This window comes from Vulpes vulpes, chromosome 3 (assembly GCF_048418805.1).
Source record: "Vulpes vulpes isolate BD-2025 chromosome 3, VulVul3, whole genome shotgun sequence".
In the NCBI taxonomy this organism is placed as follows: Eukaryota; Metazoa; Chordata; class Mammalia; order Carnivora; family Canidae; genus Vulpes; species Vulpes vulpes.
This window is the reverse complement of record NC_132782.1, coordinates 85,130,562-85,156,621: the sequence shown is the minus strand read 5'-3', so window position 1 is coordinate 85,156,621 and position 26,060 is coordinate 85,130,562. Positions and strand designations below refer to the sequence as shown.

Below are 26,060 nucleotides of genomic sequence, written 5' to 3'. Positions count from 1 at the left end.
GAAACACAGGCAGAGGGAGAAGCAGGCTCCTCACAGGGAGCCCGATGTGGGACTCGATCCCCAAACTCTGGGGATCACAATGCCCTGAGCTGAAGGCAGACACTCAACCAATGAGCCACCCAGGTGTCCCAACAGGATTATGTAGTACTAGTTTCGGTATAAATCTTTTTATTTTCACTTTAGAGGCTCTTGAGCTTTTCAGCTTTTCAACTTCCACCACAAGACGAAATACAGTCTGTTTCTCTCTGTGACCACTGGTCCTGAAAAAGCCCTGGAATTCACTGAGTAATAAAATCAAGGCCTGAAACACCCAACAGAAAGGAGAATGCACTGTTTGTAAACAGGGATGAAGAATCTGTGCCTCACTGCTGGTCACACCAAATTCCATACCTCAAATATTTCTTCTCTGGATACTTCGATGCGGCAATGGCCGGCTTGGGGCTGCTGAAGTGAAAGCTCATGTCTGAGCACCTTCAGCTTCTGCACTAAATCTCGTTCATATCTCTGGGCAGGCAGCTCCTCATCTTCCACGGAGCCCTCGCTGGGCAAAGGCAGTGGCTGGCTGGGCTCCTTTAGTTGGCACTGGTGACTGGAAAGAACAGAAGCATCTAGGTCACTCCAAAGCAGCAGCCAAGGGAGCTGCAAGCAGCGCCCCCCACACTGAGTGACTGAACTGCGAGAAGAAATGTTCTCTCTGCTGATATAACCATACATGAAGATGTGTAAACACTGACAGTGGCCACCACTGGCCTACATAGAGAGGTCTAGATACGGCCTAAATAAAGAAGATACACCAATTCCAAGCAACTGCTCATCCCATACATTTTCAGTGCTAAAAAGAAAAGCATAAATTACAATCATTTACCACGCATCTGGTATGTATCTGTGAGACTGACCAACGTGTAGTTGGTGAGATGTGCCTTGGTGGCTAGGATTACATGGAGCTGACATGAGAAATTTTATAAGCAGATTATCATAAAGGGGCAAACAATGCCAGTGCAATATAATGGAAACCATTCCTCATTTTCACGACCCAGGCATTTCTAAGCTCACTCAGAAAATTCTGGTAGAATCAAGGAATAGGGCTAGTAGAGGGATGAAGCGGCATTTGTCTTATTCAGGTTCTGCCACCAAGGTCAGCTGTCAATGAAAAGGGCTAACGTGGGCTCTTAGGTTCTAGAGAACACAACAAACCCAGAACACTGAACATGGGATCCCAGATAACTTCCAGTTCCAAGCTGTCCCAGAATGATGGGCATAGGACAAGGTTCCAGTGACGAGCATTATGGACTGTAGCAGCCCTTCCAGGTGGTGACGAGCAGGCACTAAGGAAAAGCCTAATTTCACTGCCCCTCGCTCTAAGGGCCACCAACTCCCTCAGAGAACTGCATGATGGAAGCTTTGAGAATGGAGCTGTACTGTCTAATACTGCCCTCTCAGTGAATTTTATTTAGGCTGCAAGCAATAAAAGGTGGCCAACAATACAGCTTCAGAACTACTCATGGCTTTTTTTATTTTTTTAAAAATTTATTTACTTATTTGAGAGTGAGAGAGTGAGAGCATGAGCAGGGGGAGGGGGAGAGGGAGAAGCAGAACCCCTGCTGAGCAGGGAGCTGATGCAGGACTCCATCCCAGAACCCTGGGATCATGACACGAGCCAAAGCAGAGCCAACTGAGCCAACTGAGCCAACCAGGCACCCACAGAACTGCTCACAGTTTACTGAGAGTTTGAAATGCATATCTGCCCACCAAATATTTATATTTTACTTATTCTCCACTAACAAACCATGCAGTAGGTACATTAAGAGAAATATTAGTAGAAAACATGAAATTATAAATGTAAAAGATCAACAAAGATTTTGTAAAAAGTCTTACTTCATGATGTGATGTAATCTTGGGTCTGTAAACTGGGTTGTCCGGTTATTATGATCTACAAAATATATTCTCCCCGAAACTGTACTTCTGACTTCCCAACCTGGTGGCAGTGGTCCAAGTTCATCACAATTCACACTGTTAAGGTCTCTACCAAAATGGAAGATAACAGAGAGGTTTGTCCATCTGAGAGTGGAGGTATACGATCAAAACTTCAGTGAGAGGAACCTGGTCAATGCGGCTGTGTCCCAGTTCTGCTAAGAACAACAGTCATGGTGCTACTTATGTGCCAAAGTCCTACTGAGTCCAGGCCTCCGTGCTGCAAGTGGCAGCAACACACGAGAGATAAAAATGAGGCTTTCAGAGCCTACAACCATGAGGGAACCTGGTCCCCATCTTCCCCCAAGTCCCACCTAGGGAAGAGCATTTCTTACACGAAAGAGGGCCAAGTAGCTGGAAATAGCTGATTGCTGTCAGAAAACTATTTGAATTTACAAGCTAAATTAAATGCTCAAGGTCACAAAGGTATCTTCACTGAAAAGCTCCCAGAAGCACAAGTTTAAAGCTCCAGGGGACTTATGAAATGCCTTCGAAATCTCCCATTTCTGAGCAGATGCAGCGGAAAGCGGCATTCTCATGCTTTACTGGGCTTTGTTACACAAATGTTTCTGATTCTAACCTCTCGGTTACTGAGGTCAGTCCAGTCCAGTCACATGGGAGGAGATCATCACTGACCAAGTCACTTGTCTAATTAGCCCAACACCTGACATTTCCTACAGTGGGTACTAATGAGACACCTCATTCATTTGCAGGTAATATTTCTATTCTAATTATAGATACTGAATCTTAAACTTAATAGAGACTCAGGAAGTCAGTGACAGGAAGCTTGTTCTCAATCAAACAAATTATGAAGAGAAAGGAGCATTACTAAAAATATTATTAGGTAGTAATGCTATTCGAAAACAAAACAAAAAATTTGGAAAGGAAAGCAAAACAAAGGAAAAGAAAAAAGACTTAACTCCATTATGGGGCAGGGGAGGGGAGGGGGTGTCTCTGACCTGGACTCAGGTGTATGGCCTTGTAGAAGGAATTCATATAGAAAAGCCTCATCTCCCCTAGCAATGGTCCCCAAGGGACTGAGGCCATAGGGACAGTCAAGTAGAAGAGAGAAAAGGTAATTGAGTCTATTTCCTTTGTAATGTTTTCTCATGGAAAAGTTTCAGCACACAAAAAAGTAGAGCGAGACCATCAATGAATAACCAACATTGACAATTACCAGCTCATTGTCCATCTACCTTGAACCTGCCCCCTAACTCCCCCACCCAGATTATTTGAAAATCTCAGACATCCTATCATTTCAACCATTGATTATTTTTAGTGGAAAATGAGAGCAACACATCTTGAAGGACTCATTGGCTTTTCAAGCAAGAGCACATGTGATTTCATCTAGGGGTGAGGTTCTTTTTCAGTTATGTGATCTGCTTTCAAGGTATAGGCCTGCTTTCTAAAGGACCCACTTGTGAGACAGCAGGTGCCCATTTACAAAGAGGAGCCTGAAGGGGGCAGCAGGGCTGGGACTCTAACCTAGAGAGCCTGGGTCCGAGACCCGGTGACTCATTCTCTCTATGAAGCTGCTCTTCTTTCAGCTGGGGGTGGTGGTGGTGGTAGTGGTGTGTGTGTGTGTGCGTGTGTATATGTGTGTTATCATCCAGCAGGGAGGTGGGGGGAGTCCCCTTGGACTGCTGGAGAGAGGGCTTTGGCTGTGCACATTTCAGAAGACCTACCTTGGTATCCTGGGGTCATGCCACGTGCTAACTCCAGTCTGCGTGTGCAAAAAGTAAACTTGCCCCTGCACTGTTGTTCTTTGCTCTGCACAAGACATCAGAGGATGCAGGTCAGTTAGATTCAATCCTGAGGAGAGCTTTCAACGAATCCTCAAAGCACAGAGTCTAAGCTTCCTTTCGGTATTCTTTAAAATCATGGAGAAGAGGACAGTGATTCGCCTCTGATGGACCTGCTAACTTCACTTGCACAAACCCTGTGCAAGTACTGGGGCAGCTCTCACTGCTCCCCGCTCACACCTGCAGACGTGATGCTCCCCTCCCTCCGCCACACCCCATGAGTAGCTGGCCATGTCTCTGCCTGGAGACTGATCTCCCCTTGACCACGGTCACCTCCGTCTGCTCCCACTTCTACTATTATTATCTGCATATCTGAATCCTATTCCTCCTTCACTGTATTCTCCTCTCTGGGGCAGTCATATGATCCCTTCTTTCCCTCGTCCCAGTGCTGTCCTTCCCACATTCAAACCACAGAAGGCTACACCTACCCTCCTCCAGCCCACGCATCATCTAGGATTTTTTTGGGTATTCATTTGCCTAAAATTTTCACACAATTGCTAAACTGGGAGAGTAGAGCATTTGCTGACAAATTCATGATTTATCACCGCCTTTTTTACTGGTCTCAATTCTGACACAACCATCGTGTGGCATGGCTCTACACACATCAGCAGTTATGGCACATACCAGTTATTAAAAAAAGGGTTTTAAAAAACAAACCAGCATAGCCAGCAGGCGAGATGGTGGGGCAAGTTCTCTCACCATAGCCTTCAGGCAGTTCTGGTGACTGATGGCCGTGGGGTCGGTTCTGGGGCGTTTGTAGTGACCCCCGGACCTCAGGATTTCGGAGCCGCTGTGCCTGGAGTCTTTGATCTTGACTCGGAGATTCCACGAACCTACAGTCCCCTCCCCCTGCAGCAGCACCTGTACTGTCAGTGTAGGGGGCTGGCTCCTCCATGAAGCAGCTGAGTGGCCTCCCAGGCCCTGAATCTTCATACACGGTTCTGAAGAGGAGAGGAGGACAGCACACATGGGGGCAGTGGCCCAAGACAAGCACCGAAAAAAAAACCCCAACTCGACACTCCCCCAAACCCATTTACTGCGCTTTTCTTCAATAGAGATAGATGCCCTCAGTGCCTAGCTGCGTGAAACTCATTCTATACTACTGAAACATAAAGACAGACTTTTTCACGAGGAAAAGCAGCCAAAGGGAGCCATATGTAAAGTGCCACCGAAGCCACATGCAGGATTCCAACCTCAGGGAGAGCTGAATGATTGAAAACCCAACCTTGCACTACAAGGAGCTCCTGAAATGACATTTCATTTTTCTTGCTTTAAAATCAAATCCAAATACCCCATTTTCCTTGTTACTTTACTCTATAATAGAACTCCTGGCTATACAAAGTACTGCAATGACTTTAGTACTCCCCAACATAAATCTCTACCCCCTGAACAATTCCAAAGACAATTTACCTTAACAGGCCATTCCCTTCACAAGTATTCTTAAAAAAACATCTTTGAAACCTTGAATATTTCCAAATATATACAAATTGAGAGACCATCTCAACAATCATCCCCTACACCCCACCCCTGGAACTCATCACCCAGCTAGAACAATGGCCAGCTCGCAGCTACTCCTCCAATCTCTCCCCTCCAATGGATCATTCTGAAACAAATCCCCAAGTGTTTCCATTCCATCCTTAAATGTTTCAGGATATATCTCAAGAAGATAAGGACCTCTTCCATTATCATGACTAAAAAAAAGGACACTGATTTTCTTTTAATATCATCAAATACCAGTGTCCAAATTTCTTCAGGCAGTAGTCTCATTAATCAAGATCTAAACAAGGTCCCCACACTGCACTTAGCAGGTGTGTCTCTAAAGTCTCTTTTATTACTAATTTGTAGATTCTCTTTCTTTTTGTTTATTTCTCTTGCCATGTAGTTGTTGAAGACAGAGTTGCCTCCCACAATCTACAGAGCACTCCCTCTGGATGGTGCTTAGTGCCTTCCCTTGGGACTGGGCAGCCTATTTCCCCATCCTCTCCATCTCCAAGATGTGTGTTAATGTCAGATTACCTCTCTTTTTTGGTGTTTTAGCAACTATTAATGATTACTGTCCAGCTCCACTGAGGCACTGGAATTGCAAAACTGTGATAGTGACCAATGGGTTCTTAAGGCTGGTTTTTGTTTTTTTTTTTAATGTTTTAGGGCTTTGTCCCCCCGTCATTATGAACTCAAGAATTTTTTTTTTTTTGAACTCAAGAATTTTTAATGTATTTGATGCGTTTCCATTCAGTGTAGTTATAATTCTCATTGATGTCCAAACTTCCATCTTTGGCCCATGAAAATCTCCTTCAGTTGGATCCTGAGTCTTGTGGGCGCAACCCCAACTTATCTTTACAGCTCCCCTTATAAAGGAAACTGGACCCTGCCTTGATCCCAAAGTTCTTTCTTGTATCTCAGGCATTCAGCACAAAGGTGTGAAGGCTACTTTCATGGAACATGAGAGCCCAAGGCAGCCAAGACCTGAGTGGGTCACAAGGATACGTACCCTTCATTCTCTACCAGTCCTCTGCAGTCTACCACAGAGCCTCCAGTGCCTATCCTGTCTCGTGTCTGTAAACTGACTAAAACAGAAAAGAACATCTTGCATTAAAATCCAGTGGCATTTCATACAGTTGTAATACAATGAGCCATTCCAAATGTGTAACTTACATACATTATTAGACAAAGCGAGGCACATGTATATACAGAAACACATCTATTCCTAAAGCTCCCAAGTATGAAGCATTTACTCCAATAGCTGCATGCCACTGCATACCACTTGGAACATTCCTGGTAAATGTGGAGAAGGAGGTGCTGTGTTTTCACATTCCCCACAAAGATAACAGATTCACAAAAGTCACTTCCTCTGAGTGACCTCATTTGTAAAGAAGATCTTGACTTATGTTTAACAAGGACACAGCACTTTCAGTATCTGCGAAGGTCTAGATGAATTTAAATATTAATTCTCTATCCCTACTACGAACAACAGAGACATTTATAGAGTTGCTTCACTTATTCATTTTTCCCCTGGCACATCACTCCATAGAGAAAAAGAAATCACAAACAAAAAAGTATTAAGTGAGAACTTTCTCATTATGACAATTTTCAGGATGCATACCCACTGTTCATTTATTTGGAGTCAAGTCTCTTCAAGACAATACCTGAAAGTTCTGGTGTCCTAACTCACTTTGGTATGCTGCTGAAACTAGGTTTTCTCCGACTCCTTGCAATGCACACAGTCAACATTTGAATTACCCTAAAATGCTAGTAAGATGGGGTAGATAATACAACAGGCCACTTGACAGATAAATCGCTTCCAATGGGATAACTCCAGTCAACACTTGTAACTTTAGCACATTGGATTTTCCTCCTCCTACATATTTCAATCCTGACTCTATAAAATCCTATTACACTGAAGTCTTCCGAAGTCATCCTTGCTTTGTACATACACGACAGGGCTTCCTGAAGAAACTATTTCTCAGCTCTTGCATGTGTGGCCACCATTCTTATGTACACTTGGAGGAGACAATGACAAATTAATTATCCATGAATACGGTATCTACAATTATATTTAAAATTATAACCCAAAATTCTTTTGAAGCCTGGTCATTTTAACTCAACTTGGAATGACGGGATGAAGGGAATTAGATAAAATAATAAAACCACACAAGATGAACGTTTTTAGTGCCGAAAAGATGGCCCCGGATGTGACTTGTCCTCTGAAATATGTCACCACTGTCAGTGCCTGTGTGTGCTTTCTTGGTGATGAAGCGTTGAATGTTAAAGTCTGTAAAAGCATCTCTTTATACAGATGAGAAAGTTCTTACCCACTATTTGGCCACGAACTGCATCAGTATCTGAGGGATTTAGTTTGCATAGATCCAAACGCTGGTCTGCAAACAAACAATTCAAAACTTAACCCAGGGAAATGTTAACTAGGGAGGAAGGCAGGAATTTGTGTATTCAGTATTCAAAAGAAAAAAAAAAAAAAAAAGATGCCTCATAAGCCTTCTTCAGTTGTATTGAGAGGCAGAAAAGCATTTGGTTCTTACATCCAGTATCTTTTAATCTGCTGATGGCATTGGAGAGTAGGCGCACGCAGCCCAGAAAGCCAGCTCCCTGCTTCTTGTGGATCTTCTTGTGGTTCCACACGCTGATGGTTATAGAATCAGTTTTCCCAACATACCTGAAAACACGCAAATTCCTTTTTAATTGTCTTTCTGCATTATGATAGCTCACTGAGATTTACTCTGATTGACTTGTTAGTACAAAGGAGTTCTTTTAAAATGGTGGTGGCTCTCTATTCCACATCTAACAGGCACTCAATAAATATACATCTCCTTACTTCAATGGTTAAGGAAAAGGACAACAGCCAGTTATATAAGAAGCAAATATACATAAACTAGACCATGATAATAATCTTGTAAGAGATTCACCCTATTTTCATAGTTCCAAAGGACAATGACATTATTCATAAATTCCCACCAACTAGGCTTAATGTAGAATACCAGTTTGCAACAAGGGCCTACTTATAACCCACGGATCCACCCAAAGCACACTGAAGAGTACTAAAGTCAGACTTTATACCCCTCCTATTCGCCATGCAAATCAACCAAGAAGGCAGCTTTTGAGACAAGGGATGACAACCACTTTCCAAGCCACTTAGGATTCTTGAGTGTAACTGAAATGGGTCTTGGAATCCAGTTACGAAAAATCCCACTGAAAACTCAGTGCAATCTGTATCCTACAAAACCAAGAATCACTCCACGTTCCTTCAATCAAAGTTTCTTACCAGGGACATGAAAACGAAGGTGTCATGTGGCTTTCAAAGTACAATCCATCTTACGAACGAATGTAAGAAATTGTCTGATGGTTGCATAGGCTTATACACATTCAATCACCCCAAACTATATTTTCTCTTGTAGAAAATATATTTGTACTAAAAAGTGGGATTTAAAAAAGTAGAGATACATATAATACATATTTGCATAATAAATATGCATGATAATAATGCATTTTTTATTTTTATTTTTTTTAATAATGTATTTTTTAAAAGATTTTATTTGTAAGTAATCTCTACGATCAAAATAGGGCTTGAACTTACAACCCCAAGGTCAAGAGTCCCATGCTTCCACCAACTGAGCCACAATATGCATTTTTAAAATAAAATTCTAGGGGTGCCTGGTTGGCTCAGTTGGTTAAGCATCTGCCTTTGGCTCAGGTCATCATCCTAGGACCCTGGGATCAAGCCCCAAGTCAGTCTCCACACTCAGCATGGAGTCTGCCTCTTCCTCTCCCTCTGGCCCTCGTCCTCTGCTCCTGCTCTCCCTCACTTTCTCTCAAATAAATAAATAAAATATTAAAAAAAACTAAAAGTACAGTAAAAACTCTACAACCAGGTTTGGAGTCTCAGTGGAAAAGATAAAAAAAAAGAGTAGCATATAGAAGACCTGAACTATGGCCTTTTTTTCCTGTTAGGATGGCCAAGAGATTGAAAAGTCTGAACACCACAGTTATGAAAGCAAACCATAAAAATCCACGAAAATGTCAAATGTAAGAACTTCCAAGTACACAGATTCTAAAATAAGGCAGTATGTATTCATTTGGCTGTCCACTTTTGTTATCAGTAAGAAATCAGTAAATCATTTTTATCGTTATTATTAAACATTTATCTTAAAAGCTAGATACCTACTTTCCTGGGGTTCCCCAAAAGGCTTATAGAATATTCAACTCACAGGTCATAGTGCTGGTTCCATTTTGGGTCCAACGTGTTTTTCACAGTGTCCGTTGAGTGGCACTGCCCAGATCCATCCACCACAATCTTTGCAAAGGGGTCGGGGAGTCCTACAGGAGAAGGGACAGCCACACCTGGATGAGACTACAGATCCCTCCATGCGACACAGAACACAATCTTCCAGGCTACAGAGAGCTTCCCAAACATCTAATTTGGTGAAGATCATCCTGGTGCATTTTATTCTCTAACTTAGGGTTAGTCTGATCAGAAAAATAAGTTATTGTTAGTTAGCTTTCTAAGAAAGGCAACCAAGTATGACATGACTCTCAGATTTTGAGAGGCTAGAAAAAGATTAAATACACTTATTTCATTTCTGATCACTGAGTGAGCTAATTAAATGGAAGAAAAGGGATCTATAATTAATTGTCTTTAACCCTTCTAAAAAAGAATACCTAGAAATCTTTACTGATATTTTGTCTGTTTTATCTATGGACACAAGTATTCACCAAGTCTTAATCAGGTAGGTTCCTAAATGGTGGCATTCTGAATCACACACATCTATTCGATCAGAGAGGTGGCAAGACAGGGGCCTTTGGAGACACACCGGTTGGGAGTCACTACTCAGGAGCTTCCTAACTGCTTGAACAGAGCCTGTGAGCCTAAGTTGAAAGTGTAAAAAATGTCACTTAAGAACTGAGCAGCATTCTTGCAAGGAGGAAGAGTGGAGAACGTCATGCTGCCGGCACCTACCTTATAGTAAGTCAATTTCTTAAGGGGTGATTTCTTCCTTCAGAAAAAGATCCTCTATTTTTTACGCTTCCTGTCATTATGAGGCTTTCAAAATGTGCTTTAATTTCTAAAATTCAACTTAACAATTTGACTCAAACCCAGCTATTCTATAGAAAACTGTCTCTTGTGAATTTGAGCTGAGAACACTTCATCCAACCCAAAGCAATATATTAGTGGGTGGAAAGACAGAAAACAGGGTGTGGCCGGAAGAGGGAGCAAGAAAGATCATTCTTCTTGTAAGAGTTATAAACTCCATGCCTGGCAGCTAAGGAGCCTTGCATTGTAGTCAACTCGGAAATGAAGTGTGTCAAACCACGGAGCTATTCGCGAAAGGATCGGACTCTTAGGGGAACATTCTTGGTGGTTTTTAAAAAGTTTATTGCAAGAACATGTGAAGAGTATTAACATTGTAAAGGAGCAAAAGCAGGTGGGTACTTACTGAAGAAGTCTTTCTTTGCAAGGTTCTTGGCACATAATACTGAAAACAAACAGAAATCTAGGGTTAGCATTTAGGGAGAAGATGTTCCCAACTAGTTGCTAGGGAGTGCCTTGTGTTGCCCGCCCCAACCAGCCCCCAATTACTGTGTCAAAGCCCTAACCCCAATGTGATGGCATCTAGAGGTGGAACCTTTGGGGGTGCTCAGGTTTCAATGAGGCCATCAGGGTTGGGCCCTCTGGCAGGATTAGTGCCCTTATAAGAAGAGACCCCAGAGCTTGTTCTCACTCTGCTCTCCTTGAGAGGACACAGCAAGAAGGCAATCATCCCTATGCCAGAAAGAGGGCCTTCACCAAGACCCGAAACTGCCAGCGCCTTGATCTTAGGCTTTTCCAGCCTCTAAAACTGTGAGAAATAGATGTGATTTAAGCCAGGTAGTCTATGGTATTGTTTTATAGCAGCACAGACAACTGAGATATGAGTCTATATTTGCAATGGGAAAAAAATATCCTAGAAATTATCTTTGCCAATGATCACCTTTCAAGTTTAGTGCTACATTAAATTAAAAAACCTGACACGTAACTAGAAAGTATTTTCTCCTCCAATTGGGAATCAACTATAACAAGTTAAAGATTTAATTTAAGTTTTAATTTAAACTTTAAACCTTAAACACATATAGATTTATCAATATGCTCTTATAACTTCATAGGATCACATGAATGCCATTTTGGTTTTTTTTTTTTTTTAAGATTTTATTATTCATGACAGACAGAAAGAGAGAGAGAAAGAGAGAGGCATAGGCACAGACAGAGGGAGAAGCAGACTCCATGCAGGGAGCCCGATGTGGGACTCGATCCCGGGACTCAGGATCACGTGCTGAGCCGAAGGCAGACGCTCAACAGCTGAACCACTCAGGCGTCCCGAATACCATTTCAAATTAAGACCTACAATATTTACTTTATGGCTACTGCTAATAGAAACAAAAGGAACGGGATCCCTGGGTGGCACAGTGGTTTGGCGCCTGCCTTTGGCCCAGGGCGCGATCATGGAGACCCAGGATCGAATCCCACATCGGGCTCTGCATGGAGCCTGCTTCTCCCTCTGCCTGTGTCTCTGCCTCTCTCTCTCTCTGTGTGACTATCATAAATAAATTAAAAAAATTTAAAAAAGAAACAAAAGGAACTGTGTATTTTGCACATTCAAATAAATAATAATTTTGCAAATGCTAGAGAATGGAAAGCAAGCGGAGATTGATAGAAAATATGGGGCCACCATCAAGTATTGTGAAAAACAAATGAGAAAGTGCGTATTAAGAATTTAGCACAGGGGTGCCTGGGTGGCGCAGTCAGTTAAGCATCTGACTCTTGGTTTCAGCTCAGGCTGTGATCTCAGGTGGTGAGATCAAGCCCCAAGTTGGGCTCTGCAACTAGCGGAGATGTACTCTCTCTCCCCCTACCCTCTGCCTTTGCCCCTCCTGCTCATGCTCCCTTTCTCTCTAAAATAAATAAATAAATCTTAAAAAAAAAAAAAGAATTTTGCACAATGCTAGCATATAGAGAGAATACAATAAATGCTATTGTTATTTTAATAATGAGATGGCATCAGCTACTGTGAAGAAATTTTGTCACCAGTTCTGTTACATGATGAAAGCTACTATAACAAGGGAAAATACACCAATGTCACTTTTATAGCGCTTCACAAATTTTGCCAGTTTTTAAGAATATAACCTTTTATTTTTAAACATATTTTATGAAGATATATTCATATATATTGTTCTGCAAATTTTCACTTGGTATATTTTTATGTAACAGCATTATCAGATACAATTCATACACTACATAATTCATCCATATAATGCTTATAATTCAATGGTTTTTAGTATATTTGCAGGGTCATACAACCACCACAATCAATTTTAGAACATTTTCCTCATCCCCCCAGAAGAGATTCCACACCCATTAGCAGTTATTCCTCAACTACCCCCACCCCACTCCTAGGCAACCACTCATCTACTCTAGGTCTCTGTGGATTTGCCTTTTGAACAGTTCATATAAACAGAATCCTACCATACATGGCGTTTTGTGACTGGCTTCTTCCACCATACATGTTTTTAAAGTTCACCCATGTAGCAGCATGAATCAGGACTTCATTCCTTTTCATAACTGAGCGATACCCCTTTGTACGGATAGACTGCATTTTCTTTATCCATTTGTCAGTTGAGAGACATTTGGGTTGTTTCCAATTTTTGGCTATTGTGAATAAACTGTGGTATAGACCTAAATTTTATTTCTCCTGTTGGGAACCTATAAGCCGTCATGTCTAACATTTTGAGGAAGTGCCAGACTATTTTCCACAGCATCTGTACTATTTCATCGTCCCACCAGCAGCTCTGAGGGCTCCGATTTCTCCACACCCTAATACTTGTTATTGTCTGTCTCTATGGTTTTTCATCTCTGTGGTTTTAATTTGCATTGCTCTGATGACTAATGACTTTGAGCATCTTTTCATGTGCTTATTAGCTATTGGCAAATCTTCTTTGGAGAAATTTCTATTTAAATTGTTTTGCGGGATCCCTGGGTGGCGCAGTGGTTTGGCGCCTGCCTTTGGCCCAGGGCGCGATCCTGGAGACCCGGGATCGAATCCCACGTCGGGCTCCCGGTGCATGGAGCCTGCTTCTCCCTCTGCCTGTGTCTCTGCCTCTCTCTCTCTCTCTCTCTCTGTGTGACTATCATAAATAAATAAAAATTAAAAAAAAAAAAGAAAAAAAAATAAATTGTTTTGCTATTTTTTAATTGGCTGATTTGCCCTTTTCTGTGAGAATTATTCTAAATATATAGATATCTATAGATAAGATATCCTTATCAGATATAGGATTTACAAATATTCTATTCTGTGGGTTTTCACTTTCTTGATGGTGTTCTTGAAGCAACAAAGTTTTTAATTTTGAGGAATCCAATGCATCTATTTTCTTTGGTTGCTTGTGCCTTTGGTGTCATGTTTAGGACGGCTTTGCCTAACCAATGGTGTTAGAGATTTACTCCTGTATTTCTTTCTAAGAGTTTTAGTACTTTTAGCTTCTTTACGCTTTTAACTTTTTTTTTTAAGAGATTTTATTTATTTATTCATGAGAGACACAGAGAGAGGCAGAGACATAGGCAGAAGACGTAGGCTCCCTATGGGAAGCCTGATGCAGGACTCAATCCCAGGACCCCACGATCACAACCTGAGCCAAAGGCAGAGACACTCAACCACTGAGCCACCCAGACATCCTTACACTTTTAACTCTTAACTAGACAATTTAGGCTATGATCTATTTTGAGTTCATTTTGTGTGTAATGTAAAGAAGGGATCCAACTTCATTCCTTGGCAGGTGGATATCCAGTTTTACCAGCACAATTTGTTGAGAAGACTATTCCTTCCCCATTGACTGTCTGGACCCTTGCTGAAAATTAATTCCCTATAAATGTGAGAGCTTATTTGTGATCTTTCAAATCTAGTGCATTGATCTACATGTCTCTCTTCATGCCATTACCACACCATTTTGATTACTGTCTTAGTCTGTTCAGGCTACTATAACAAAATACTATAGTTTAGGTAGCTTATAAACAATAAACATTTACTTCTCACAGTTCTGAAAGTCTAAGATCAGGATGCCAGCATGATTTGGGGAGGGTGCTCTTCCAGGATGCAGACTTGTAAATCCTCAGCAGAAGGGGCTAGGGATCTCTCTGGAATCTATTATAAGGCACTAATCCCATTCATTAAGGTTCCACTCTCATGACTTAAGTACTTCCAAAGGCCTCACCTACTAATACCATCACCTTTGTGAGGGGTGGGGGTGGGGGGGTGGGGGGGTAGCAAACAAACATTCAGACCATAGTAATTACCCTAGCTTCATAGTAAATTTTGAAATTAGGAAGCATGAGTCCTCTAACATTGTTCTGTTTCAAGATTGTTTTAGCTATTCTGGATCTGTCAAATTGTCACGAATTTTACAATCAGCTTATTAAACTGGGGGGGGGGGGCGGCAACAACCTGAAATTTGATAAGGACTTCACTGGGTCTGCAGGGAATGTGGGAAGTAGTGTCAGCTAAGAATCTTAAAACCTCTACTCCATTAACATGGGATGCCACCCGCCTTTACCAGTTCATTTAAGTCTTCTTTAATGTTTTGTAATTTTCAGAATATAAGTTTTGTATTTATTTTATTAGACACATTCCTATTTTAATCATTTAAAAACATTTTTATTTAATTGAGAGCAAGAGAGAAAGAGTGAATGAGGGGAGAGGGAGAGGCAGAGAGAAAGGGAGAAGTAGACTCCCTGCTGAGCAGAGAGCCTAACTTGGGGCTGGATCCCAGGACCCTGAGATTATGACCTGAGCCAAAGATCGATGTTTAACCAACTAAGGCACCCAGACGCACTCCCACACACAAGTAATTTAATATTTTGGGTGCTGTTGCAAATGGAATTGTTTCCTTAATTACATTTTAAGATTGTTCATTTCTAGTGTGCAGAAATATAACTGATTTTGTATATGCAGTTTGTGTATTACAACTTTGTTGAATTCATTTATTAGCTCTATTACTTTTATTATTTTGAATTTTCTGTATAAAAATCATACCATCTGCAGATATAGTTTTACTTCTTCCTTTCCAATCTGGATGTCTTTTATTTCTCGTGCCTAACTGCCCATTACCTTCAATAGGTGGGCATTTATCTTGGTCCTGATCTTAAAGGGAAAGCATTTAGACTTCTGACCACTGAATATGATGTTAGCTGTGGGGGTTTTTGTAGATGTCCTGTATTTGGCTTGGGAAGTTCCCTTCTATTTCTCGTTTGTTTTTATCATGAAGCACTGTTAGCTTTCATCAAATACTTTTGCTGTGTCTACTAGGATGATCATTTAGTGTTTGTCCTGTATCTATTGGTATAATATAGTACATTAATTGATTTTCAGATGGTAAACCAACCTTGGATTCTGAGATAAATTCCACTTGTATGGTGCATAATCCTTTATGTGCTGCTGTATTTGGTTCACTAGTAAGTTGTCAAAAATTTTTGGTCTATATTTATAATGGATATTGGTCTATAGATTTTTTATTTGTATCAGGATGATGATATTGACTTCATAAAATGGGTTGAAAAGTGTTCGTGTTTTTCTTTTTTAAGATTTTATTTATTCATGAGACAGATTGAGAGAGAGAGGCAGAGACACAGGCAGAGGGGGAAGCAGGCTCCATGCAGGGAGCCCAACGTGGGACTCGATCCTGGATCTCCAGGATCAGGCTCTGGGCTGAAGGCGGCGCTAAACTGCTGAGCCACCCAGGCTGCCCTTGTTCTTTTTTTTTTTTTTTTTTAAGTGAAGAAATGATATTCATTGTTCTTTAACATTTAGTAAAATTTGCCAGTAAGCCATCTAGGCCTGAATTTTTCCTTTGTGGAAAGTGTTTTCAATTACGTATTCAGATTTTTCTTTTCTTCTTGAATCAGCTTTGGTAGCTTGTGTCTTTCTAAAAATTTGTCAGTTTCACCTAGGTTATCAATTTCTTGGCATACAGATGTTTACAGTATCCCCGATAATCCGTTTTATTTCTATATAGTCAATTGTAGTATTTTCTCTTCAGTAAAATCTTTATCCCCTTCTTTCCCAATGGACAGGGACATACACATTACAAACACACACACACTCTCTTTCTCTTTAGTCTTTTTTTGTGAATAAATCATAATTTATTACAGCTCCTGCTGCTGTTTTGCTTCTATAATTACTAAAGTAATACTTACCAAAAAATGAAAACTTGGAAATGCATAAATAGAAAATGCATGACCCTGATATCTCATTAACTCTTTGCTCAGGATTCTCCTGGCTACTTTCACATGCTTATTATTCCCACTGAACTTTAGAATCATCTTGAGCAAGTTAAAAAAATTACTTCATAAATAAATTCGAGGGAATTTATCTCTTTACAGTACTGAGCATTCACATTCTTGAACATAGTATATTGATTCATTTACTAAATTCTTTAATGCTCTTAAGTGAAGTGTTATAGTGTGTGTGTGTGTGTGTGTGTGTGTGTGTGTGTGTGTGTTAATAGTATTTCAAAGAAGTTTTCCACATTTCTAATTGGGTTTATGCTTAAGCGATTTTTGGTAGTACCTTGGGTGGGAGTGTTCCTTTCACTGTATTTTCTGTTATCTGGATGTAAGAAAGCTATTAATTTTCTTATGTTAATTTAAAATCACCCATCTTTTGCAACTCCTCAATGGATCTGTGATGTTCTTTCCTTCCACTTCTCTTTTCTTTCCCAAATGTGAATGTCTCAAAGGCTCTCACATCAAACTCAAATGTCCAAAACTGAAGTCAAAATCTTCCCACTGCCTAAAAACCTGGTCCTCTCCCAGGATCCATTACTCCAGATATCATCAGCTAAACCCGTCAGTTGCTTAAGTCAGAAATCTATGTGTCATGCTTTTACTTAGTGAGCTCTTTCAAATGTCTTGACTCTTCACCATCTTCACCCTTGTTCAAATCCCCAACATCAGCCATTACCTGGTAACCTTTCCAAAATTTAAATCTCCCGTATCTTTCCACACTGGCTTCTCATTGCAAAACTCCAGCCCTGTCATACTCTGACCGCAACCTACTACCTCACCTCTTCAGCCTCAAACATTATCCACCAGCTCCAGCCCTTAGTTTTTCTCAGGTGCTGGTGGTTGGGCTGCTTTCAACTGGAAGAATTCTGCTCACATCTCAAAAAGATGAATCTTTGTTCATATTTACAAGACTAGTAATGTTTTGATTTAAAGCTCATTCCAGTAGAATTTGATTACATCATAAAGTGGAGAAGGTCTCGATAGTGTCAGCAAAGATAATCTTGCCTCCATTTTGTGATCATTTAGGGCCATACTGAATCTAGTCTGGTTAATGGAATTATGATTCCTCCTACAAGAATAATTTTGTTATCTTGTCCACTCTAGGGGATAAAATGATCAAATGTAATTTATTACTACAGTGTAACATCCCACTTTATTTAGAGCTACCACTCATTTTTAGACACCAGTTCTGAGTGAGCTTTGGAGGACACCACAATGAACAGAAAATGAGCTTCTTTCCCTCAGCATAGAGACCACCACCTGGTTGCTTTGACCCCAACTCTCAGGTGCCCCTCTGCTTTGGACACAGCATGTGTCTTACCATCTCAGAATTTCCTAATCATATCCCAGAATATCCTTATGTTGGGAATAAGTAAAGAGTAAATTACATAATGTTCGCTTTGCATCTAAAAATACATGGAAAGGAAGTGCTAACTTGAGGTATGTTCTGTTAGCAGACAATCTCTTTACCAGGTCCTCAACAAAGGCAATTTCACCATAACACTACTTGTGGTTTCACCCACCCTCAGGACAGGCTGCAATGGCACAAATTTAGTACTTTATTATAATAACCAACTGAAGGAAAGCTCTAATTTGTGTCATTATGTCCACTATTTTTCTCTTCTCCAAGGCTAGAGCCTCTAGCTATCATTTTGATTCCTCCCTCCTCCTATATTTACATGTGTCACCGGGTCCTAGCTTTTCCTTCTTCTGAGTATCTCTTGAATTTGCCCTTTCCCCTAATTTTGTACCCAGTCTCTCACTGGTGGCTTCACTGGCTCACAGTTTAATGGAAGAGGAATGGCACCCTCCCTCCTCCAGCTTCTCCAGGCCACATGACGTTCGGCCACCAGATCCATCTTCTGAGATCAGACAAGATCAGGCGCGTTCAGGGTGGTGTGGCCATAGATCAGAGCCATCTTTTGAAACGCTGTTTTCATGCTCTGAGGCCCCCAAAAAAGCTCCAATGGGTCTGTATTGTATCTTCCTGCCAATCTAAACAACTTCCTGGGTTCTAAAGTGTCCCATTCGCTGGTATTCCTTGCATTTCTCGCCATTCTTCAGAGCACAGCTTGGTTCATCATGCCCTCCTCCCACCCTAGCCAGTACCACCTGGAAGCAACCATTCTTGCTTCTCAACCAACCCAACAATCCTCTCCTTTTGCTCTGTTTCATCTTCACCGTTCAGGCTGAGGCTCCTTTCTCAGCGAAGCCTCATTCAGGCCAGTGTTTCTGGAATGTCACTCTGTGGTAATGTTTCTACCAGTGCCACAATGAAGCCAGTAAGGCCAATATGGTGAGAAGTTTGTAAAAACGGAACAAAATCATTTTAAGCGCCTGTCCTTTGTTCTGGTGTTATGTCTTCTCTGTATTTTTTCAGGTTACAATATCCTCTCGTCTTTAATGAAGTGAGGTAAAACAGGGATAGTCTCACCAATGACTAGGTAAAATAAAAAGCTGGCAATTTGCTGTTGAAAACTACATTTACTGCTCCAACCACCGGCCACCCATTCCCTCTTGCTGCTCCTATTTATGCTAAGAACCAAATGGCTGAGCAGTCCATTACTTTTCACACAGGTAGGCTTTTGTCCACCCAGGTAAATGATGTTCTCCTCAGACAGGTTTTTGTGTGGAACAGGCCCCTCAACAGCCACGTAACACAGACCGTGATGAATAAGAAAGACCCGACAGAGTAATAGGCCACAAACACAGAAGGTATTTGAATTACATATAACATCTAAGTAAAATGTTCATCTATTAGAACTTATAATTTGCCACACAGGAGAGCTGCCCACAACATGCACTAAAGTATACGGTTAGCTGTCTACCTCACCGAGCTCTTCACTCTGAAACACGGGTTTTTTTTAATCAACTTAGGGGAAAATCCTTCAAGCTACAAAAAAAAAAAAAAAAAGGGGGAGAAAAACGGAATCCCTGCTAAAGGCAAAGCAGACGGTTTCTTAGTCAATGTGTCACCAGCATGTCACTCTGCAGGCCCTGAACCAGAGTCACTCACCTGTCAACTTTCATACAAGCTTAAGAAATCCTCAAATTTGCATTAAGAGGGGGGAAAAAATCACATTTCAGTTACATCAACAGACAGACTCAAAATGCCCAAACCTTTAAATCCATATAGAACTGAACTCTGTGCCACTCTTTGCTTCATGGAATAAACAACTTTTCCCAATCCTTCTCCATAAGCTTACACACACACACACACACGTTTCCACTATTCACACACCATCAGGTGATATAATGATTTCTTCTTTGCAGGGAAAATTGTCCAAGCGACTCAAATACATTTTAGCAGCCACCAACCATCCCAACCGGCTTAGGAGCCGGGGGGACTCTCGTAAAGTACAATCCTTAGACGGATTTCTAAGCACCTCCTTTCTTAAAATACGAGTGTTGCAGCTTCATCTTCTATAAATGTATTAAATTAAGAGATAAATGACAAAATTGTGTGAATTATTTGAACTCTAAGTGTAACAGAGCTCGCTCATACCCCCAAACCCTGCAGGGTAAGGTGGGGCTGCCGTGACAAAAATTGTGCCCTCCTCCCCACCTCACCCCACCCCACCCCAACCTGCCAAATACACACACACACACACACATACACGCACGCACACACACACACACACACACACACACCAGCCGCAGCAGAGCTTGGCTCAGGGACTAGAGATCTGCCTTCTCCTCTGCCTGCCACTACGGGTCCCCACCAGCAGCAATACCAACACCCGCTTTATGACTTGAGAGGCTCAGAAGCTCTTTTAAGTATGTTACTCCCTACCTGATCCTTAGAGGATGAGGCAAGCAGACATACAGGGCAGGTGTCATTGTTTTCCACTTTACTGGTGAAAATGATTAAGATTCAGAAAGATTTAGTAGCCATCCCCACCTTCCACTCCATCCCATATTATGCTATCACAGCAGCATCCCAGCTGTCACCAGTTTTTTTCTTTTCTTTTTTTTAAATTGGAGTTCAATTTGCCAACATATAGCATAACACCCCATGCTCATCCCATCAAGTGCCCCCCTCAGTGCCCGTCACCCAGTCACCCCCACCCCCTGCCCACCTCCCTTTCCACCACCCCTTGTTCGCTTCCCAGAATTAGGAGTCTCTCATGTTCTATCTCCCCCTCTGATATTTCCCACTCATTTTCTCTCCTTTCCCCTTTATTCCCTTTCACCAGTTTAAAATTAAATCCTCTACTTGTATGCTGCTTCCTATCTGTTTCTCCCTTACAGAAATGTACTGGAACAAGGAACTATGTCTTTTATATTCACCCCTGTATCCAGAGCTTGGTATGGTGCCTAGCACATAGAGGTTACCTTTAACATGTATACTGAATAAATTATTTACTTATTTATTAAATCCATTATTCTTCTTCCTTTTTTTTTTTTTTTGAGAGACAGAGAATGTAAGCTGGGAGGGACAGAGGGAGGGAGACAGAGAATCTTAAGTGGGTGCCACATGAAGCCCGATGAAAGACTCAATCTCAGGACCCTTAGATCATGACCTGAGGCAAAATCAAGAGTCACACACTTAACCAACTGAGCCACTCAGGTGCCCCTTGTAAAAACCTTTCTTTCTTTTTTTTTTTTTTTTCCCTTAACTATTCACTAGAACATAAACACCAAGAAGGCAGAGACTATCCTCCTGAAACATTACATTCCTGCCATAGAGCACAGGGCCTAGCATAAGTTAAATGCTCAGTAAATGTTTGTTGAAATAAATGAGTAGGTGCTTGAACAAAAAGGATAAATGAAGGAGATAATTTCACCAGAGCCTCTGCTGTGGTGTGCCTGCCTGCCAACTTCACACTCATCTGGGAGCCCCGGGCCTGGTGGCTTTATGTACACAATTGCCACCCAACAGATCCTGTTCTTTGGAACAAGTTTATGCTATTTCTTAAGCATAAGAGCATAAGGGCCATTGGACTGACCCCTGTAGTTTCAAGCCAGAGGTAATATTCCAATGAGGGAAAAATAAAGTAGATGTCAAAACACCAGTGATAGAAGTCCAAGGGGCATTTGGAACTTTTCATTTGAACAAAACCCTCATTAACAAACAAAGTCATTTTTACATCTTAAGGGGTAGTTTTCAGAGATTGATTAGGCCACTGCATTCCAAGATCTATATAACATATTTAATTTTTAATATAAATCTTTTTTTTAAATTTATTTATTTATTTATGATAGTCACAGAGAGAGAGAGAGAGAGAGAGAGAGAGAGAGAGAGAGAGAGGGGCAGAGACACAGGCAGAGGGAGAAGCAGGCTCCCTGCACCGGGAGCCCTACGTGGGATTCAATCCCGGGTCTCCAGGATCACGCCCTGGGCCAAAGGCAGGCACCAAACCGCTGCGCCACCCAGGGATCCCCTAATTTTTAAATTTTGATCTTAAAGTGTTGTTTTTCTTGACACCCTAGATTTGCCCCTACAGAATGGACAGGAGGAAGACTCCTTCCTGCGGGAAAAAATGGACAAAGCCAGCCTGACGGGAAGCAATTTCCAAAGCTACTGTTGGCTTCTGTTTGAGTTCTTCCCAAGCATCAAGGCTAGACACTGCATCTCATTTAAAGTCTCTTTCACTTCCAGATCATGTATTTGTCTTAAATCAACCAAATGGAATGTTTTTAAACCATGAGAGTAGACCAGAAGCATCAAGGATCAGGGTGACTTTACATGTGGAAGCATATATCCTTGCCTTAGAACACAGGAAAATCCAGGTTGTTATTAGAGAAAGTTTTATCTAAATATTTAAGGTTATATTCCACAAGTAATCAGTTCCTAGATCAGGTAATTACCAGTGTTGTCTCTCTAAACATGTTTGTTTTTCCTTTCAAATGTCCTCATTCAAATGTCATACGCAACGACACTTCTTCAAGTGACACTACAACACTTGAGTCCCCAGAGTGTGGTATCTCAGATCCTGAAACGCACATGGTGATTTGGCAACCAGGAGCTAAGGGAGCATTTTGCAACGTGAGCTTCCAAAACCATTCTGGCAAGCAGACTACCTCCCAGGCAACCATCTGGCCAAAAACCTCCAATGAAACCTATCCATGGAATCTTTTTTTTTTTTTTTTTTTTTTTTTTTTAATTTTATTTATTTATGATAGTCATACAGAGAGAAAGAGAGAGGCAGAGACACAGGCAGAGGGAGGGAGAAGCAGGCTCCATGCACCGGGAGCCCGACGTGGGATTCGATCCCGGGTCTCCAGGATCGCGCCCTGGGCCAAAGGCAGGCGCCAAACCGCTGCGCCACCCAGGGATCCCCTATCCATGGAATCTAAGGGGAGTCTGGAAGATTTGGAAACTTTGTCATTGCTTTGTGAAACTTCATTTATTTTTTTTTTTAAGATTTTATTTATTTACTCATGAGAGACACAGAGAGGCAGAGACACAGCCAGAGGGAGAAGCAGGCTCCCTGCAGGGAGTCCGATGCGAGACTCGATCTCAATCCCAGGACCCTAGGATCACAACCAGAGGCAAAGGCAGATGCTTAACCACTGAGCCACCCAGGTGCCCCGCTCTGTGAAACTTTAAAAATACAACCTAAGTAAGTGCCTTTAGTGTAAAGACAGCAGCTAAAATTTATTGAATACTGACCAGGTAAGTATATTAAGTCTCTGACACACATGATTGCATTTATTCAACACCACAATTCCATGAGGTAGTTACATTATATTCATTTTCCTGATGAGAAAACGAAGGCTTTCAAAGATCACATAACTTGACTGCCACCTACCTCCCCAAGACAGGCTCTGAGCAGTGAATCCATTTATTCACTTAACAAATGTTTGGTGATCACACAGGACAGGTGGAGCTAACCCTGTTCTACCTCTGAAGATTCCACGAAGCACAAAAAAACCCTGGTGCTTGCCCTCAGGTTACTTTCTCAGGGTTTGACCTTTAAGAAAAGTAAATTAACTTTTTAAATTTTTTGTAACAATTGCTTAAGACCAACTTCTCCAGCATGGACTATCTTCCTAAGGTTATATAATATAAAATAAAACTCGACGTTGTCAGGAAGGAAATGGATTTTAACCCCAAAAGGCCTGTCATTAAGTAAATTATATCTGATCGTCATCCTAGAAGGAAAGAAAAAACTCTATTAACAGGAGATAATCCAAGGTTAATAGGGAAGAGAACCCAAATATCCAAACATCCTCACCTACTTGACTCCTTAAAAAAATCCCTTAATACAAAATGAAGCTGTGATCTTCTGATGAAGCCATTGTAAAGGTGATAACCACTGAGAGTGAAGGAAATTGAAGGATTTAGGGAGAAGAAAGCCAGAAATAAGCAAATTGGTCTACAACCTGATCATCAGACCAGACATAAAACAAACAGGTAAGGGGGAAAAAGTAATAATTAACAAATAATAGCAGGAGAAAGTTCTCTGAGCATTTCCTCTCCTTCAGTTACTAAGCTGACAAATGAGGCTTTATTAATTTGCTGCATTGAAAGGTTAACAGAAAACTTTAGAGTGAGAACAAAGTTTAACAAGGTAACACACTGCAAATATCTCCATGCATGTTATGAAAAACCCATAATCTTCTAGAACAAAGTCCCTTATAATTTCTTCCCTATTTATCATTTTATAGCACCAAGTTCAATAGAACTGAAGTATTTAAAAGTATTATTTTCTATGATTTTATCATAAAATCTGTTATAATTACTTAGCTAATCATTACTTGGATCATGGGATAAGTCAAGGCAAAATCATTACACTCAATTTAGTCAAGAAAAATAAAAGCTCAGGAGATTGAGCAACTTGCTCAAAGTGACCCAGCAAAAGTTAGTGATGGACACAAGAGCTTGAGCCAACTCTGAATTAAAACCACAGAATTCACTCAATTAACCTCCTTCATTAAGACCACTGAATGGTAAGAAGGAAACAATCCATTACAACATTACAATTTCAATTCAATGTGGCCAACACTAGATTCATAAGATCATTTAAAATAGAAAAAAAAAAATCTGGGGCACTTGGTGGCTCAGTTGGTTAAATGTCTGACTCTTGATTTTGGATCCGGTCATGATCTCAGGCTTGTGAAATCAAGCCCTGTGTTGGGTTCCACACTGAGCCTGGAACCTGCTTAAGATTCTCTTTCTCGGGCGGCCCCGGTGGCGCAGCGGTTTAGCGCCGCCTGCAGCCCAGGGCGTGATCCTGGGGGCCCTGGATTGAGTCCCGAGTCAGGCTCTCTGCATGGAGCCTGCTTCTCCCTCTGCCTGTGTCTCTGCCTCTCTCTTTCTCTCTCTCTCTGTGTCTCTATGAATGGATGAAAAAAAAAATATTCTCTTTCTCCTCTGCCCTTACCCTTAGCCTGCTCTCACTCGCTCCAATAAATAATCAATTAAGCAATCAATCATGACCCAGCAATTCCACCTTTAGGTATGTAATCAACAGAAATGCACACATATACATATGTTCACACATAGAATGGTTATAGCAGCAGTCAGCAATAGCCAAAGGCCAAGAACCAATGATTAGATAGCCATCAACAGTATAACAAAAAAGCTGTAATATTCATAAAATATTCATAAAATTCATAAAATTATACAGCAGTGAGAAACAAATAACAACTATACATAAAATTAGGAAGGAATCTCATAAACATGGTATCAAATGAAAGATACAACATATATTATACAACGCCATTTATACAAAGCACAAAATCAGACAGAACTAGTATACACTGTTGAAGTCAAGTATGATTAACCTTTAGCGGGGACAAAGTTGGGACTAGAAGGGATCCTTGTCTGGAATACAAGGCTCTGTCTCCTGATTTGGGTGCTGATGACAACTGTGTGCTTGGTTTGTGAGAATTCAGTGAGTTATACACTTAAATATTTATAAATCAATCATGAAAATCATCAGAACAGAATAGAAAGTCCAACTATAGACCCACAGGTATAAGATCAAGTTGATCTGCATCAAAGGTGCTGAGATATTCAATGAGGGAGATAAAAGGGATAGTCTTTTCCAGGCTGGAAAAGGGATGTCCAGTTATCCAATTGGAATAAATAGGATATACTTAGAATAAAAATAAACAACCTTTAACTCTTTCTTCACATCATACACAAAAATGGGCCTGAAATGTTTAAGTCTCTGCTCCATTAGGTACCACTAAGAAATTAAAAACGCATTTTTCAGGGAAAAATCTTCACAATACATATATCTGATAAATGATTTATATGAAGAATATATAAAGAACTTACAATGCAATAATCGAAAGGAAAAACAGCCCAACTTAAAAACTGGCAAAGAAAAGTGGGATACTTCCTGAAGATATCAGATGGTTGGGAAGCACAACGAAATATGGTAAACAGCACTAATCATCAGTGAAATGCACATGAAAACAACAATAAAGTGTCACTACACAGCCACAAGAATAGCTAAAATTAAAAAGACTGACAATACTACGGTGTTGGAGAGGGTGTAGAAGAATGTAGCTGG

The 26,060-nt window shown here is 41.0% G+C and overlaps 1 protein-coding gene across 11 annotated transcripts in view; it reads right to left on the bottom strand.

Annotated features, from left to right (window-relative positions):
• The window catches only part of SMURF1 (SMAD specific E3 ubiquitin protein ligase 1), a 114,518-nt gene that overhangs the window by 21,971 nt on the left and 66,487 nt on the right, over positions 1-26,060 (bottom strand). For 6 of the 11 annotated variants that reach the window (XM_072753130.1, XM_072753131.1, XM_025986259.2 and 3 more), the window contains exons 2-10: positions 10,721-10,759; positions 9,494-9,602; positions 7,811-7,944; positions 7,586-7,651; positions 6,265-6,340; positions 4,473-4,714; positions 3,657-3,741; positions 1,876-2,022; positions 391-589 (exon numbers count right to left, since the gene is read on the bottom strand). In XM_072753130.1, coding sequence (XP_072609231.1) covers positions 391-589; positions 1,876-2,022; positions 3,657-3,741; positions 4,473-4,714; positions 6,265-6,340; positions 7,586-7,651; positions 7,811-7,944; positions 9,494-9,602; positions 10,721-10,759 — 1,097 coding nt within the window. The remainder of the gene's footprint in view (positions 1-390; positions 590-1,875; positions 2,023-3,656; positions 3,742-4,472; positions 4,715-6,264; positions 6,341-7,585; positions 7,652-7,810; positions 7,945-9,493; positions 9,603-10,720; positions 10,760-26,060) is intronic. The other 5 variants (XM_072753134.1, XM_072753135.1, XM_072753136.1 and 2 more) reach the window with 1 other exon arrangement.